We start from the raw sequence: 19,871 nt of genomic DNA, 5'->3' as shown, positions 1-19,871 counted from the left end.
TATGTTTACGTTTGAAAATGAAGTTATTAACATTGACTATGGCATGTACATTTGTAATTTGCCCTGTTTTATGGCGAATATAACATTAAAAAATAATTGATGCGTGATTTCTTCCAATCAGTCATTCAAAAATCAGTTCACTCAATCGGATGATTTCGCTGCAAGTTTCACCCCAATAAACAATCCGTAAAGCTTCGAATTGATTGAAATTAGTTAAACTTACATAACGCAAAAGATTCTGTAAAATTATACTTTATTTAGCATGGAATGAACTTATACAAAACGAAAACAATATATGATGTATAGAAAAATTAATTGTGTTTCATAAATATCGTCATTAATGTCGTCACCAAAGGCTTTAAGTGCCATTTTGTTATGATTTCACATAAGTAAAATGTTTTTCATCTTTTGGATTTGTTCTTCAAGCACTTGTCCAGCAAACCCATGTCTGAAAAATAAAAGTACAATTTATGTTTGAATCTCCTTTTAAGAAATGAGCATTTATTGTTTATTTACATACCTTTCTTGACTGTCTGTCTGTATATTTGTTTACATCTTGACACATTTAAAAAGTGCTGTTATTAAATTATGAGTCTTTACAATCAATAATGTGTCTTTCAAAACTAATAAACTTAAAAATTTGATAAATAAAACGCAGTTCCAAGTACATTACTTGTTTATGTAATACAAAATAGATAAATCATAAAAGGTATTTACTCTTCATGTCTATAAATTGCATAAATTCATCCATAAGGGTTTCCGCTACATTGTACATATGCACGCTCTCTGTAAAAGCTGGAAGCTTTTCAGAGTTGCCGAATATATCGTGGTTGTGATAGTCAAGGCTGTTTTGCTTTGTTGGAAAGTCAAAAGGTCCCTTTGCACCAGGAATAACGTTCGACATCTCGTCTTTCTCAATAGGAGGTAAGTCGTTGAGCTCAGGAATGTTAGAAAAGTCGTCTTTCTCGTAGGGAGCGTCGTCACTATAATCGGGAAATGTATTCATGTCCATCTCATTAAAGTCATAATCGCCAGTGCCCATATCTTGAAATATTGGATCGTTTAGTAGTTGATCAAAGTCAAGCTCGTCAAACGCATTTCGTTTACTAGTGTCTGGAAAGACATAATGTTTTGATATTTTATTTACATTAAAACACAACAGATATATCATGACTACACTCGTCTTTAAAACAGGAACAAGTAAAAGGTACTTTTAACTCGATAATAAGTAATATATTGTAGAAAAAGACATATCATATGCGTATTACCTAACTGTTATCCGTTGTTTGAAAGAGCAGAATAAATAGCAACATGTTTAACATAGTTTTTCATTGTGTTCATCAACTAGTCATCTATCGTAATAGAAAAACACTTCACAGTTTTAAATTTGTTTTATAAGATTACCTTTATAAGGCTTCATCCAACGAACTCTGTGGCGTAATACTGTTAAAATAAATGAAAATATGTGTGTGAATCCTTTAAAAACATGTATTACAAAAACAGAGCATGCCTAAGGCATTAATGCGAACTTTAATAAATTTGACTAGACTTGTCAGAAGTTATTTTTTATTAGTTCATAATGTATGCTATTGAAATGATTAAAATAAGAATACTTTACATCTCCTACATATTGTAATGACATTTGAAGCAACTTATTTAAACATTACTAGTATGTTATTGCTTAACCATAGTCGTAATGTTTGAGTAAAAAACATATCAGACTTGCAATACTTACGGTTATCCAAAAGTAATGATCTCTGAAAAAAGTTTACACACAAGTTGGACTGTGATTATAATAACAAAAGTAGATTTTTAAATAATGTTTCGTTTTATGTAAAAATTCTTTACCCGCAACAATAAAGGATTTCAAATATATTTTTGGTAAGTGTAATTTTTATCATAACATAAAACGTTACATTAACAACGATAATATAATGTTTTCACATAATAAACTGTATTTAATGAGTTTTTGGGTAGGTTTTACGTCGTGCCAAACAGTACCTTTGTTTTCAAATTGATATCATTAACAAAGTACTTTATATCTCAGGACGAAAAAGGCAACCGGCATCACTTGGTTTACCTTGTTTGATTAAGATCAAAGCAACAAATTACAATAGTTACCTTATTTCTTGATTTCTCTGATTTTACCGATGATGAAGGCGATGATATTGATGACACCATATACACCAAGGAAAGTGAAAATAAAAGCTGCGTCGTACAATTCGTCATTACTCTGACCATCGGATATGTTAAGATATTTTATTTTCTTATTTCTGAAAATAAATACGACATTTGTGTATTGTGAAAAGATGATTTACCCTATTTGATCTCAGAATAAAGTTTTTTAAGACAATTGTAAGTTAACATAAATAAAATGACCTGCATAATCATTCAGAACGTAATATCAATGGCATGCTTGTATAGTACGTCTTAAGTACATGTAAATGTTACAGAACCAAATAAATTTAAATGTAATATTATTGCAAATAGAAGTAAAAACACTCATATTCGTATATAATGATAATATTTTATTCAATTCAACACAGAGCATTTTTATAGGTACGTTAATATATTCTGTAAACTGTAAATGAGTTTGTAGCGAAAAGAACAACGTGACTATTGAGATTTTCCTATGATTTGTTCCTGTTCAAGTTCATAGAAACACTTAACGTAATCACACTTTGGTTATAGTTCAACGAAACGTTATGTAACTTTAGCAATGGAGTACAAACTAATACTAGTAATGTCCTTCTCGACATAATACACTATTATTTCATAGCAAGCTCATTTGAAACGTATTCCACTGAAAAGCGAATATCTATCATCCGCAGTAGGAAGCCTTTTATTTTTTATTATACCGCACAAATATATATCTCAACACAGTAACTAATAAGAGACAGACGGTATGCGCATAAATGGCTGTTTGGTTATGTCACTGTTCCAGAAAGTGATGTTGCAACGTAACTTTACCGATGGAATTCTCTGGCGTCACATAAGGCTTAACAGTAAATAAGTCACGTGATGTAATATAAAAAAATCTTTTAACTGCGAAAGAGTATGAAACGTTTTTGGATGGATTGCTCACACTTTCAGGCATGCTGTGGATATATATCACAAGTTATTAAATTTTAAGTGTACGTTTAAAAGCGTCTCGGTTCAAATGCGTCCTAAATGTAAATCAACCTGGATGTTTGTGCATGAAAGAAAACTTCATGTCATGACATGTTAACATTCCATATCTACAATTGATACACGAAATTGCAACAATGTTTTAGACTAGTCAGTTCATTAAGGAGACATTTTATACGCTTTTTACAATATTAGTGTATATTAACATTAAACTAATGTATAATTTGAACTTTTGAATTGGATACAAAAATGGATGCTGATATACGAAGATTAGCTGTAAAACTTGCAATCACTTTTTGTTACTGTTGTGAAAACACATTATTGTACTCGCTTTTTATCTTACGGAAATATCTGTCGGCCATCGCCTTATAAAATGTCGTTAAGGGTCTAATTACTTCCCTTTACAGGAAGTGATGTTCGAGAAAATGACGCTATTATCATATTGTTTCACAGATGTGTCTTGTCTTTGTAATGAGATTAGAGCGAATTATTATGTCTTTTATTTTGTAAACAAAAGTGACTTTATCACAGTATGAATAAAATGAGATTTACCTGTTATATTGATAATAAATATAATGTCATAGAAAAAAAGTTATTTTTCTTACTTATGTGCCAGTTGTACTTTGTAGACAATATTCTTTTTTAAATAAGTATAAAGAGAACGAGTAATAACAATGCCAATCTAGACATGTTTCTGAGAAAAGAATGTTTTGAAAGCAGACAAAACCCCACAATTGCGTTTATAAATTGAAAGCAAATTTGCTTAAGTATTTATTTTAATGCTTTTATAAAGCAAAATAATATTGCTTTTGAAAATGAAGAAAGTTTTAATTTCCTATCTCAGAATGTATTTGAATTTTCCGTGATGACAAGGTAACAATATGTTGATTTACATCAACAAGTAGCTATAGAAGGAAATGAATCAAATGTGTTGATATGTATTTTAACACACAAGTCTCAGCAGTTAGAAAAGGAAATGTCACAGATACATTAGGCGTAAGACCTGTTTTTATACATTTTGTCATGTATTGTATCATATGATTGATCAAGGGAACCTAGTACCTAGGCACTTAATCAATACAAAACAATTCTAAATGTAATGTTTCTGATGCAATAGGCGATACACCTTAACTGTAGGCCTCCAATCAATAAAAAAACTTTAAATCACTAGAAGACGTATTGGCCAGATCAATACATAGTTTATTGTCTTCTTCATAATGCAAGTATTGACAAAAAGTTCGATATTGATTGATTATGCCACATATAAGAACTGTTTTTAAATGCTGTTTTGTAAAAATTTAGATTTTACATTTTTTTATGGCTGCCTATTAAATGCATTATAACGAATTTGATATTTTTAACGTCTGATAAACTTATTTATTCTATTCTAAACATAAGAACCGTATATTGTCCTTTTATAATTATAATGAATTTTATTTCCCTAAATGACTATAAAATTGCTAAATTTGAGAAGTTCATTCGACAAAGGCCTGCTGATGTTGTAACGTTTCTTACCAAGTAAGTGATAATTATATATAACATCACATGCGAAAGACAGTTTTCATTTTTCATATATAAATATTGTAAAATTGCTCGACATATATATATAATATTTTGTATTTTATGTTGTATTGTTTTTACCAAAATAGTGATAATTATATATAACAACACTTGCGAAAGACAATTCTCATTTTTCATATATAATCATTGTTTTATATAAATCGTTTAGTATTTCTATTTCCTTTGATTTTGATACTATTTGATAATTGTACATTTTAATGGCTTCGAATATTCATTGTAAATTGATTTATGAAAACAGAAAATAAAATTGCTAAACAGATATTCAATATTTTGCGGGACGATTAAAAATCCCTTTTTCTGGGATATTATAATTAATCATAAATACTTTTAATAGTTTTTTTCATGTTGGATTTGTATTTCTATTATATCAGTTTCAATTTAATAGTATTTGCATTTGTTCAATGAAACACATGAGAACAATTAAACTGAGTACATTGTCGTTTTGAATATTTATTAAATAACATTATTTTTTGAAGTTAAAAATGTCAATCATTTTACGTCAACAGCCTTATTTATCATTTAGTGATACTCTAAATTACAGCTGTAGACTACGATTATAAGTGAACATAAAACCAGTAGAAAGAATGTCCAAGAACAATGTTTTTAAAATCGAATTCCTTTCAAAATTTAACTAACAAGATAACATGCCGAAACATGATACATTGTACCATACTTTACTTATTTTGGTGATAAAATGAATTGTTAGTTTAGTCGCTATAAACTTAATTGTGACAATATGTGACTTCACACGTTTTCCTTTGGTCAATTACATGGAATCAAAGGTCATGAGTTATTGAGAACAAACCAATCAATTTGCTTTAATTCAATTTGACCTATACAAAAAGACAATTAATTAAGCCTTCATATCTTCAATAAAATAGTGAAATAACTATTTGGGTCATTAGGAATCAAAAGTAATGTTTTTTATCAGATTTGACTACTTGATGCTTTTTTACAAAAATAATTGTGTTATTTTTTCAAACGAACTTATAACGGTTACCAATCATCAATTCATTAAAGACTAAGTCTCTATTTAAATTGCTTGGGTGTTGGGAATACAACTTAAAACAATCAATTAATTGTTCTACAACTGTACTTCGCTGTTTTATCTTTAATTAAAATCTTCATGTTTTGTAGTTAAGCTCTCAGGAAGTATACTCATTACTTTTCAATCAACCTCAAGACTTTCGATTTTAAAATGATCATAGATTTACATGTTTGTGCATGTAAAACAAATTTCGACAAGTCAGGATCATTTCTCTGTAGAATCGTATTATTAATGAGTACGCGTTTTAGAATGTACCTTCATGTTATCAATAAGATATATAGCTTTGTTAATTTTCGGATTATGCTTGTATTGACAGTCTTTATTGTAGAAGGGTTATCGTTTATTCAAACATCTGGAAGATGGAAGACTATATCTCGATTTATTTCAGCTAATTTTGCTCTCGGTATCAAACTGATAACTAAAAGTAATACTTCAGTCTACGGAAATACCGATGCCGTCTGCTATGCATATACGTTTTCAATCATTTAAATAATGTCACTTTGTTCAGTTTACATTCAGTTATATTTTACAATTAAATTTATTATTACTCCATTTTTGTTTGGTGCTAATTCGTTTGAAAAAGATTAATCTATGATTTTCCTCGGAGATTTTTCGTTAGTTTCCGTAATTTATTAAGATGTACTTACTGACTTTAAATGATAAGAAAGTTCTCACTACTTAATTTGATACTAATGTGCCGACGGCCTAGTGGTAAGTATGATAGCATAGCAATCGCATAGTTGCTAGTTCTAACCCTCAACACATTTAATATATTTTTGTAATTATATGCAACTTTAGTGGATGAACTATTTCTATAATTTCTTGTGTTCTTTCTTTAAAAAATCATGATTTTGATATAAAGATGTTTATACTAATTTTCATAATTTCAATTTGTACAGTCGTACAATGGGTGACTGGTATTAGTAGATAAGTTTCGAAAAACATAATAATAATAATAATAAAAATAATAATAATAGTAATAGTAATAATAACAGTAGTAGTATCACATAACAATGATATATGATATGATATGAGTAATTAGGTGATAAGACTTTTAGTTTCAAACTGAATGTTATAGGTTTGAATCTAAATTTGATCATTTTTCGTCTTATAGTAATTCTGTTGAAATCAACACAACATCCGAAATTCATTTGATTACTTTTATCTTTTTTTCAAACGAAACATAGACATTTTAGTTCACTTGTTATCAGAATAGATTTGTGATAATTGTTTAAGATAGATGGAATATATCTAAATAAGAACAAGAAATGGCGCGTGTTTTTGCCGAGTGTAACTGATAATGGAATTTACCTGTCTCACAAATATCTTTCTTTTTATATCAATGTTAATCTGACAGAAGTAATTAAAGTCGGGTATAAATGTTTAAATTGATTAAACATGATTTATATTGTCAGAAAACACACCAGAAAAAGCGGCCAACAACATAAGTGTCTGACACAATCAGAGGAAAAAACGTTTACTTGAAAAATAAAGTGAAAAGAAGGATTATTAATTAGTCTCGGTTATATTCTAACTTCAAAGTAAGTAAATGATTTTATATGGTCAACTACGTAATTGATGGAGTGGTCTGGCTTCAATGAAGTGATGGTATAAACGAAGTTCATTTTGATTAAAACTGTGAAAATCTTTCAAATGCAGACATCTTGCAAAATTGTCATCCTGAGTTATAGATTGGTCTTATTAATGTGACATTTTTGACAAAATGTCCTTTTCTAAATCATTGATTTCAACAAAACTAAAAAAACACCAGAGGAAAAACAACAGGAAAATAAACAACAGAAAACAGACAAACAAACAAATATTTTTTTAATAAAGAACGACAACAAAAAAGCAAAAACCCAATGTTATTTGAAAACTGCAAATGTCAGAAATCTTGTTTGACGGACCATTAAGCCGTCAATGTCAGTACTTATTTAAGTTTGATTCTCAAAGTGTTTTTTTTCCGAGTGCAATCTATAAGATTTACAGAGCTTTTCAGTATTAACACGGGCTCGCGTGACACATTACGTTTTTCAAAGAAATTTATAAATAAATAAATTTTGTCATGAAAGCAGTGATAACAAAACTGTGTTTCTAAACTTAAAAGAGAAATTATTAAAGTATATCAAATCCTTTAGTTAGGAATAGTAAGAAAATAGGTTTTTTCCCCTTTGATAAAAACACATCTGGTATTCTATTTTGTTCTAATATGATGGAACTGGAAATAAATAATTTACGCATTGCTTTGTGAACGCGACATCATAAAAAGCAGCCGCAACATCTTAAATTATGATAGTGATCGGCTCAGGATAAATGAAGTTGGTACCTTCAGCTTTAAAAACAGCCTACAACAAAAAATAACTTCTATTTATTACAATTGTTTCAATTTACAATCAACCAAATTTCAGTACATTTTCAATTATCGACATTTTTATAACACTGAATATTATTTTCATGATATTTATATTATCTATACATATAAAGTAAATATGTCAGAGGCAAGCCGATGTCTTTTGCTTAAGCAAGAAACTTTACACACATTACTTAGTACTGCTTGGTTCAAGAAACGGATTCGAGACCGTGTGTAAACTCACATCCGTAATATTGTTCCTAATGGTACATGCACGTCCTTGAACATGCAAGGGGCAGCGGTAGACGATTTGGAGCTTGGCCGAATCTTTCACCAAGGACACATTCCAAGATCCGAGCGCTGTTTTATACATATACCGCAGGTCATGGATACCAAACTACCCTTCCGTCATTGACCGCTGTACAATTGTCCTCTTTCAGCTCAAAATTCACTTATACTCTGTGGAGGGTGCACGGAGGTAAATTATCACCACTTTGTACTTCAAAATTTAACACTTTTAGGGCATGGCTATTGACATGTCAGGTATCCATACTAGTCAGCGAAAATTGTTATTTGTGCCTTAACTGGCGGATGAACCCTAGTAATAGTGGATCATATAATACAAAATGCAAGTATTTATGCAAACATGATGATTCAAAATATTTTCCTTTTATGACAATTCCAATGACAAAAAAGTATCGTTAGTTACGTTGCACATCTACATATCTTCCGTTTTAGAAAACGCGTAAGCAGTTATTCTCTTTGCTCTTTGCTCTCCAAAATGTAAAGCAGAAAATTAACATTTGTTGGTTACAGATAATAAAATGTAACGACAAATTCCATAAAAACCAATAAGATTGAAATGTGCGGCAACATTAATATTTTACTGTTTCTTATCTTTTGGAATAAGTAAAACTACCATTATTGTATCAAATGTCAACCAAGGTCTCTATACAAAGTAATGTGACTTTTTACATTCAAACGATGTACGAGATGTCCTTTCATACAAGTGCTCTTTACTGTACAAAACCAATTTATAGAATCAAATCTAATAAGTAAGACGATGTATGAGTGTTTTGTCATAGCAAACAATTATTTTTGGGAAATAAGTTTCACATCGTAGTTCAATGGTTTATCTGTAGATCTTTTCTTTAAGTAAAATTATAAAACAACAACAACAAAAAGTTTAAAAAAAATACTACTGAAATCATTTTCTACAACAATTCATCTTATTGTTTACATTTTTTGACATTTTGCAAAATAGCTTGTCTAATTTTCTTCTTCAGTATAAATGCTTAGACTGATTTGCTTACAAAAACAATGATTTTCGTTTGATCAATTATTGCTTGTTTGATTTGAAGTGAGTTAATTGAGACAACTCTGTTAATACTTTAACTATATATTACCAGTGTTGATGAACGTCAATTTTCAAGGTTTACAAATAGGTCTTCATAACGGGCTACATGACAACAAGGTAAATTGTGAAGACAAAATCAATAATTTTGTTACACACATTTAATTAAACAGACAAATGACTATTTATTTTGTCATTCAGGCAATAATTACAAATCCTTTATTCCTATAATTGAATACAGATCAGATGAATCCAATGTTTTTTTAACATTCACATATCTCGTTGAAGACTTGTATCAAAACAAATAATTGTCAGCAAATCACATATTCCATTGCTATATTTCGTTCGTTGGTAAATATTTTTCATTTATCGGAAAAATACTATATCGAATGACTATTCTCTTATTGTAATTAAAGATATACAAGGGTCAAAATTAAACATCATAGAATCAAAGCTATGTCCCCTGAACAAGATGTAGCGCGCACGTAAAATCTGTAATAATCATTTGTTACAGCTACATGTGTATAATACATTAAGTGAAAGAGAAAACATTGAACGAAGAATTTTATCAAAACTGACTTATATATTATGTTATTTTTTTACTATTTTTTTGGTTAAATGATATTTATTTCGCTACGCTAATCATTTGTTACAACTATGATAAATTGATTGAAAATGAAAACATTAAACCAGGATTTGCCTAAAGAGGACTACTATATTCTGATAAATAACCTTTATTATTTTTGATTTAATGATATATATTTTGCTACGCTAGATTTATGAATGTCTATTGCATTGAATTTCGTATTGTTTAAATAAAGTGTAAACTTTGGTGTTTTTTTTTTCGCTTTTTTTAACTATACGTAAATAGACAAGATCATAAAACAGGTTATATCAATTACCTTAATCTTTTAAGCAATGACCTAAACCTAGTATACCCGACGTGTAAATGGATTTAAGGTCATTATCACAATTTGTGATTAAATGATGCACGCTGTTCCTAGCGGAAAAATTAAGCCATGTTTAAAAGTAATTTGTAACAGCATTTCTGTTACAAATGTTCAATTATGTTATGCATCTACTTTGAAGGTTTCCTGTTTAGAAAGTGTAGTATAACAAGCATATTACGCCTACAATTACATTTCAGTTGCACAATTACGGAAAGTGATTACATGCTTTTATCCTGAAAGTTTCTGTTGAAATTTTATCATTCAATTTACAATGTGCATTCAACCTTTATTATAGTTCTGAAGTAGAATTGTTTAAATGATTTGTCAGTGCTAACATTTTGTGACTTAATACTTCAACTAAATGTGTCCTTATTTGGAAATATTTTATCAAGTAAATAAATTTCCTGCCTAGTATCAAATGCTTTAATTAATTTAAGTAATGTGATTTAAGAGATAAGAATGATTTTTATATCGCCTATCTGTTGTTCTTACTGCATTGTGTTAATAAAGGATGAAAAAAACGTATAATGGCGACCTACTAATCAGTGATTATTAAATGAATATTAAAATTTAGTTTGATATCAGCAAATATATTTGATTGCGAGTTTTTACTTGTGTTTTTTTTTAAATATTTACATATTTGTATTTTTAGAAATATTATTACACTATTTAAACATGTTATGCCAATCAAAAAAATATATTTTGATGAACATAAGTTGTAGGAGATAGACATATTTATGTTTCCTTAAAATAACTCCATTTATATACTTTTGTTTGAAAATATAAGTTTTAATACTTTGTTAAGTACAATTCTAAATTCAATTTGACACAGCCTTCAAATGAAAATTGGAAACGGCAAGAAAACGTTTTAATTCTAGTAGAATAAGAATTTAAGTATTGTGAAATAACATAGGTACATTAACAATATATATGATTTGTTCATATTTGATGCATAAAAGAAAATCAAAGAAAAACGAAGGCTATTTGATTCCAAGTTAATAAATTATTTTATCATGCAATTAGCCCTTTTTAACGCCACACGCTAACCTAATTACATCTATACAAATATCTGAAATGACAAATATTTATACTTGACATGAGAATATTTTTGCCATTTCTGTCAATTACAGAGCATAGTGAACTTGGTAGAACCCGATGACAGTGAAATGGATTTCAATAAAAGACAAATGGAGGGTAGAAATCTTATTAAGACGCAAACATATCTTTAACAATAAAACGTAACAGAATAAAATATTTTTCTCGGATATGCTTTGATAGAATTATTACCTTTTTTCAGAACTACTAAGTTTACACCTCGTGATCGCTACAGGCAGTGTGAGTCGAGCTTCAATATGTACATGATATCATGTAAAAACAATTTAGTATCACTTTATTTTTTCATATAGACAAAACAAGATATGAATTAATTCAGGAGGAATACATAGTAAATATAAACGTTAATTTAAACCTGGGAAAGTTAACATAATTTTGAAAAATAAAAGAAAGACATTTGAAGTTCTGAATGATGTTTAAGGCAAATCAGTCTTTAAATATGAATGCTCCTTTTTTACCCTTCTTATAACACTCTATAGAGCTACTCGTTCTCATTATAAAGTACATTGATATACTTCTTCGAAAAGTTAGACACTTTGGAAATATCCTAGTTAACATATAGTTAACTCATAGTTAAAATATCAAGAAGAAGCAATACTGCTTTGAACAGCAGGCACCGTGGAGCTATAACACTTAACTTTTGTTTTGTTATTACGGACAAAACACTTTAAATTCCTTTTGATACCATGAGCCGTTTGTATATGTTTTCTTCATTTCAGTATTTGAAAGTAAGTGTACTAATTGTGCAAAAATTGTCAAATACTTTATAAATTTGATTGCGATAAATCCTACAAATGATATAAAATTCTATTTGGCATAAATTTTATTTCTAGAAAGACAATTATGGCTTTATTAAGCAAAATTGATATGCAAGTAATATATTTACTAGTGCGATAAATTGTTTGTGTATCAAACTGATATAGAGTGCAGTCAACTCGAAACAATTCATAACCTGAACAAGTAAGACAAAGAGCTTATAATACATTTCTATAGTAGATAAATACAAAACTTTTAACAAGTTGTAACTATTTTCGCTTTTTATTTAAACTATCATTTCAATGGTATTTAATTGTTATGCTGTTATCAAAAATTGTATGACCAATTTTAAAGTGAAGCTATAATTGTTTAGCTATTTTTAAAAGTACAGTAATGACTTGCCTAATTATAAAGTTAAAATATTGTATTCAGAACTTATAATTTATCTCTTTCTTGACATCAACGTTTTATTATTCTTTTATATTCAGAAAAGGACAGTATGTTAAATGGGAATAATGATAACAAATTAACCGTTTTATAATGTACTATGTGTTGCTGTTTTATATACAGAACATTAACTGAGAAATATCTTTAGCAAATTTCTAAACTTAGTGTCTGACATAAAATTCAAATGCCATGTAATATTTTACGTCTTATTCAATTGTCATTCACAGAAAAAATATTTTTTGAAAATTTTGTAAAAACTGTCTTCTAATTAAATTCAAGACTGCACTGTCAGAGTTTTTTTTTTAAATAAAATTATTGCTAAAATACCTAACTTTTTTTCCGATTCCTTTTTAACCTTTCTTACTAATTTCCAATTTCATCACAACACTCTTTTCAGTTTAATTTTTATTGCTAAACTATTTAAAATATTATCAAAAAGTTACCTTATTCCAACAGAATTTCTGCCTCGTACGTTGTTTAGTTAACTTTTCTAAACTTGTTTTTCAACGTTTGCATCAATATCAACCCTTGTCTAATTCACAAATGTAAATATTCATGAAAATATGTCATTTTAAAATTTATTTAAAAGAATAATAAATTTTCTGTCTTAACTGAAATAACTCACGATAAAGCCAATTTCACGATAGACGTTAACGAAAGGGTTTGACTCTTTTATATAGTATCGCCACTTTTCCGATGGACTCAACACGAGTTTATAAACATGGGGCTATTTAAAGCACGGTTTTTGTAGTACGTGGAGCGGTACGCTGTAAACAATAACCAATAACCAAGAACACTTGCGTGAACGTGATTGAATATATTGTCTCATAAGAGATAACGGTAAGTGCGAGAGGTTATGCTACAAATTCGCTGTAATAGAAATAGAGTGTAGCAATTTTAATCTATTTGTCATGGCGTTAAATATACATTTTATATTTCTTTGTATTTGAATATTGGAGAAGTCATCTTATTAATTTTTGTTTATAGTTTTTTTGGAATAGATTTGCAAAGTTATGTCTGAATAGTTTATTTAATAAAATCTACAAAGCTGTTCAATTACATCTGTTTATAAATTTTAATTTGCAAATTTACCATTTTTATATTTTAAATACTGAATTCTGCTTATCGCGGATGACGGTGCTAGAGATATGATGTAGCTAGGGTCGTTTACCCATGACTGAAATTAATCAAACCGAGCCTGTAACATTTTTCAACAATGGTTTCGTATTTTGAATTGAAAATATATTGATGAGTTTTGTTCAAATGTTCTGTGCTCCAGGCAACATCATCACACGAAGAAATATTAAAGTGAGATTAAGTAAAAGTATAAACCAAAGTATCAAACAAACGCAGTATAAAACAACAATTTAGTTTGCTTCAACCATAGAAACAAAACTATTCTAGACTAATAAAGAACAACCTACTGTCTAATACTGTATTGACTGCCACTTCATGAAAGACCTGATACAATTACAGACTTAATCATGTCAAATTATGTCTGAACACTATGCAAATAGCTTAGTGCGTCATTCCATTGTCTAACATGATACGTTTAAACAAACACAGATGAAGTCTTGTTATTTGTAAGCTGCATTTAGGATGATCTCTGCGGACAAATAACAAAGTATGACTAGGCAATAAATTCTTTAGAAATTTGATATTATCATTATTCTTATTGAGAGTGACAACCATGAGTAGCAGAGTTGAAACATTGATTATTCAACTTCTAATGTTAGTAAAATGCACTGCTTTGTGTTCAATTGACATTTGTCGAAATGATTTTAAATTCTTCGAATGTGTGCAACAATTCGTACCTACGTTTTTTATTCCTTTGCTTTTAGAGTTTAAATAAACCTGATAAAATTTCTTCAATACATCCACTTAAAAGATTTATTAAAATATATATCATTAAAGATAATATTCATGATAATTAAATGTCCGATAGTTCAATGTTCTCGTGTTTATATCCACGATATGTCAACTGTTAATACATATCTATAAATTTATAAACAGCTTGCAAACTTCCACATTTAAGCTGCATTTAGGAATTGAAATGAAGGAAAAAAATGCTGATTTTCGTTTTTCTGATATTTAAAGAGATGAAGACGTCTTAACCTTGATTTACATTATTTCATTAAATCGTACAAACATGCAAATAGCATTGGGTTTCATGTTAAAATGGAGATTGAACAGCAATTGTATAGGAAAATATAACTGTCACTTGTAAAACAATTTGGTTATAATATAAACAAAGTTGACACAAAGAATAAAATAAATTTTGAGTATAAATTTGTAACAAAATCAAAATTCAATTGTTAGTTCTAACAACAGTGATCCTGAATTTAAATTGATTCTCTTATATATTTAGCTAGACTCGTAAGTATAATTTTAGTACACGAATAAATATACAATATTATTTTTTTAAAAAATATTCGAAAAACAAATATATATTTATATTTCATTTACAATGTTTCTCCCAGTTGTTTTTACCTTAATAGCAATCAGATAATTTAAACTTTATAAATATTTTTTCTGTAAAATTTTATTGTTTGTTTATTTATGCAGAGATGACCAAAAATATTAAAATCAAATAACACATCCAATATGCGTATTTCAAATTTATAAAAGTCATCAATATACTTTATATCTTAACAAGAATAAAATCTGGAAAAGTAGAAAAGGCTAATCACTCGAAAGCATTTATAACAAAAACATTACATGAACATTGCAGATTTGGTTTGATTTTGTCAAACAAAATATTTTCCCAACACCCCTTCTTATGTCGTTGAGTTAGTGTTTTTAGAAACACAGTAGAAAACATATGTATGAGAATTACTTTAATGATTTTACAACAGAAAATCTATTATTTTTCCCACCAGCCGATTCTTTTGTTAATTTACGTTTCCTTTCTTTCAAGTGTTTATTTGTTACTTATACCGAAAAACCTCTCATCTATATTTTATACTTTATCTTGGGCAGACCATGGTAAGACATATCTAAGACCTTGACGTTCGTTAATTGAATAAAATATTTCCTTGATTATTGTTACATAAAAAGATCGCAGATGTAAACATATAATCAACGCAGCTGTATATTTTCTTTTTATATGTCTAAAATTCTCAATGTGAAAAATATTTCTCAGAAGTCAGGTTAGATATATTTATTTATTTTCATATGTATTTTACTTATCAATTAGCACCGATGTAAAAAAAAACCTTTTTGACAGATCCTCACATCAAATGTTCAGAAATTGCAAATAAATGATTTTTGACAGAATAATTATGTCATTTTTGTAATAAATGGTATACAACAACAGCTTTAAGACCTGAATAAATATATCCGCAAATTATGAAACAAAAGAAACAGTGAAACTCTACCCACGAGGAAGTACATTTAAATTATTTTTCTTATTTCGCCGTCAATTAAGATTTTGCAGTTTTCTGTCATCATTAACATCATGGTATTATCAAGGTTTCAAAATGTATTGGCTATCAACATGAAATATGCCTTTGCAATTATTAACAAAAACTTATATGGCAAACACAGACATATATCAAACTTACCTTTTGACATAAAGGAAGTCTACTGATATTATTTATTTTACGGATATTGTCTTTCTGATAAAAATGTGGTTCTAGATGACAATATTTTTTCAAATAAAGTTAATTATTCATATTTTCTGTTCTTGACCATAAGTAGATTCAATAAAATCAGAATAAAAAACAAAAAAATCACATTTCCATTTTCCAGATTTTTATGAACAAATCTATCACAGTCAGATAATACTGTAAGCATCATATCAAAGATAATTAAAATAAGAACCGTTTAAATATGGTCCTGGGTTGGGGATGCGTTCATTGACACAAAAAAGTCTCAACCAAACTCTGTCTTTTATGTCATGTTCTTGTTTGCTCTTTTGGTTGTCTCGAAAAATACAATACAATAGGATATTTAGTTTAAAACAAATGGTAAATCATATTGCAGTTATGCTGTCGATGAACGTTTGTATGCTGCCTACACATACAAAATATATGATGTACAAGTACCATATTGAAAAAGACAATCTTAGAAATTACCTTTACATGGTAAGGATTGGTTGTTTGTCGTAAAGCAGTAATGTATAGTAACAATGTGGTTACTAAAAAGACAAAACAAACACTGCTTTTCAGAAAATGGCACATTTTAATTAAATCCATTCGTTTTTATGCTTAACATGACGAGTAACATACCACAACACATGGGTGTTATAAATATAAAGACAAAAGAGGTGACCTCTCTATCTCTGTATTTGTTCAGTCAATGACATACATTTAATTTAAAATGCAATTAAAAAGGGTAAATATATATCTTATGAAACGAATTTTTATATATACAATTCAATGTTTATTCTTGTATCAATAATCAAATAGAAAGAGTTGTAATACAGATTGACGGATTAACTTTTCGATTTTATATAGTCACGTGGCATGAGGAATGTAAATGCTGGACAAGCTTAGGTAAACTTATTAAATACAAATACATCTAAAAGTATCAATGTTTATGTAATAGAAAGAGCATCATAAGGTATTTATTTATTACATAGTACTGACAAATATTGTATATATTTCCATATCGTGGAAATGTGACATTTCGTTAGTATTGATAAAATAGATAAATACAGAATCCCTAAAGAAAGCCCAACACGGCAAAATTGAAAATGTTGCAGGCTCGGTTTGATTGAGCCAGTTCATGGACGGTACTGGAAAGTGCAAGTTACCGTCCACGCCCCCTAGCACCGGCTTAAGCAGAATTCAACATTTAAACATGAAATAGTAAAATTTTGAATTAAGAAACATCCGCAGATGTGTTCATACGGCGGTTATCATGGAACCTTCAATGTGACACTTCCGTGCCATTCCATGAAAAGCGGCGTATGGTCCCCAAGTAATAAAAAGCGTGTGCCCTAAACGAGAAAACAATGGGCTGAACTAAATAAAATGGAATTTTGAAAGGGGATCAGAGGTTATGAAGCCTGCGTATCACAGATAAGACGTCAAAAGACAAATTTAAAAATCAGGCAACATATCCTAAAGGTGATTCAACATTATTCAAGTAGGAATATTGGAACCACCCAACTAGAAAATGCCGAAAAAGTGAAACTAAAAATACCAAAAGCACAACAATAATGTCGTGCTGAACGATCTTCAAGGATCGAAAATATAACATCATTGATTAAATGTACGGGGAGACTTTTTACAGCCGCCACACGGCACAAATAACACGGATGTGATCATAAAATAGATAAATACAGAATCCCTAAAGAAAGCCCACACCGACATGCGTTTGTGTTACTTGGGGACCATACACCGCTTTTCATGGAATGACACTACTGTGTCACATTGAAGGTTCCATGCTAACCGCCGTATGAACACATCTGCGGATGTTTCTAAATTCAAAATTTCACCATTTCTGTGTTTAAATGTTGAATTCTGCTTAAGCCAGTGCTAGGGGGCGTGGACGGTAACTTGCACTTTCCAATACCGTTCATGAACAGGCTCAATCAAACCGAGTCTGCAACATTTTCAATAATGTCATGTTGGGCTTTCTTTAGGGATTCTGTATTTCTCTATTCTATTGTAAAGGATTAAAGCTGACCCGCGACAAAACCACGAGGCTATTGTACGAGGAGTTTAAATCAGTTTGCAAAGTGTATTGCTGCTCTTTCTATTTTGCATCATAAGCAAAAATAAAAACACGTTACAAGTCGTCACAATATAAAACCCTATAAAATGTAACCGATGCACGAGCATCTGAATATGGTATTTTTATCTTTATATCTGTTGTAAACTCCCACTCCTTTCGCCCTTGTGTCCACTCCAGGTTTTGTTTGGTGCCTTCTGGGTGTCCTGCTTGGGTGTGCCCGGGGGCGGCGTCCTGTGAACGTTGCCTTTGCCTTGTTGATCTTTATTCTTATTATTATAAGATACAAGAATTCTTAACTGCTATGTCTGCAGTCCAAGTATCTAAAACGATATTGAGCTCAATGAATAGAATCAAACCAAATACACATTTGCACATCGGCTAACTGTATTAAAGAAAACAAATATTCAGAATAAATATTTAAAACAGGGTTATTTCACGGCGTCTCAACGCCGTGATATTGTGATGGGTAGTTTTCGGTAGCATGGGCAAAAGTCACGTGACAAAATGCCTTTCGATTTCTGCAGCCGACATTTTATTGTTTTTACGCAATCATTGTACAGTCCATTTCCGTGAAAAGTTACATAGAAACAGTTTTTTTCTTCAAAACCATATAGAATCTAAACAGTATTTTTATCAACACAAGAAATATCAGCGTTTTATATTAACACATTTCCGGACATCCTTTCGACATGCTTGAGAAATTCGCCTCGAATGGATTATATATGGTGGCTGATTTACGCCATCCGTATATTTTCGCGTCTTCGCCTCAAAATGCGAAAACACGAAGGGACGACATACAGGAGGGTACGTGAACGTTTCAGTTTACACGCAAAACGCACGCTCTGGAAAAAACGCACGCACGTTACACGCTACATGTATACGAACGAACGTTATACGCACGCTATACGAAACGATATACGCTAGACGAAATACGCTCAACGATATACGCACGCTGAAACGCATGCAAAATGAAAAAGTTTCTAAACCTTTATTAAAATATCGAAATCATATTAAGTTTTCAACAACTTTAGCTACATGTACAGTAGATCTAGAGCGATAGCTAGAAATGTTGAGCTGAAATGCACTCAACCTAGCACCAAAATTGTTTTTGTGACAGCCTCAACTAATGATTTTTAAAATTACAAGCTATCATGCGCTAATTCATCTTAATGCGCAATCGGATAAAGAACTATCCCTTGACTATCCCTTGCATTCACTACGTAGGCCGACGTAATAGTCCGCAACATGGCCGACATGGAATTTAAAGTGCATTGCAAATTATCATAAATATACAGTGCTAACAATTAAAATCAGATGGATTTATGAGGCAAATCTATATATTAAGTGAGGCTGCATCATAAACAATCGAACTCTAAAATCTTGAGTGTAAAATAAAGGAATTAACTATTTTGACAGAAGTCACGAAACACAGGATTCTACCACGGATAACATTATGGGAAA

At 29.8% G+C, this 19,871-nt stretch overlaps 1 protein-coding gene across 1 annotated transcript; it reads right to left on the bottom strand.

The window, feature by feature from the left end:
- Positions 1 to 236: 236 nt before the first annotated feature.
- On the bottom strand, positions 237 to 13,459 carry LOC132740120 (uncharacterized). Its single transcript, XM_060727972.1, has 6 exons — positions 13,172 to 13,459; positions 2,122 to 2,273; positions 1,736 to 1,757; positions 1,405 to 1,443; positions 718 to 1,113; positions 237 to 448 (listed from the first exon to the last, which is right to left on the bottom strand). Exons 2-6 carry the CDS (start codon positions 2,239 to 2,241, stop codon positions 402 to 404), a joined length of 624 nt encoding a protein of 207 aa, XP_060583955.1. The 5' UTR covers positions 2,242 to 2,273; positions 13,172 to 13,459; the 3' UTR covers positions 237 to 401.
- Between the last annotated feature and the right edge of the window lie 6,412 nt (positions 13,460 to 19,871).

Source organism: Ruditapes philippinarum, unplaced genomic scaffold (genome assembly GCF_026571515.1).
Source record: "Ruditapes philippinarum isolate M1 unplaced genomic scaffold, ASM2657151v2 ctg8150_1_1_1_1, whole genome shotgun sequence".
Classification (NCBI taxonomy): Eukaryota; Metazoa; Mollusca; class Bivalvia; order Venerida; family Veneridae; genus Ruditapes; species Ruditapes philippinarum.
The sequence above is the reverse complement of the archived record's forward strand: the minus strand, read 5'-3'. Positions and strand labels throughout refer to the sequence as shown.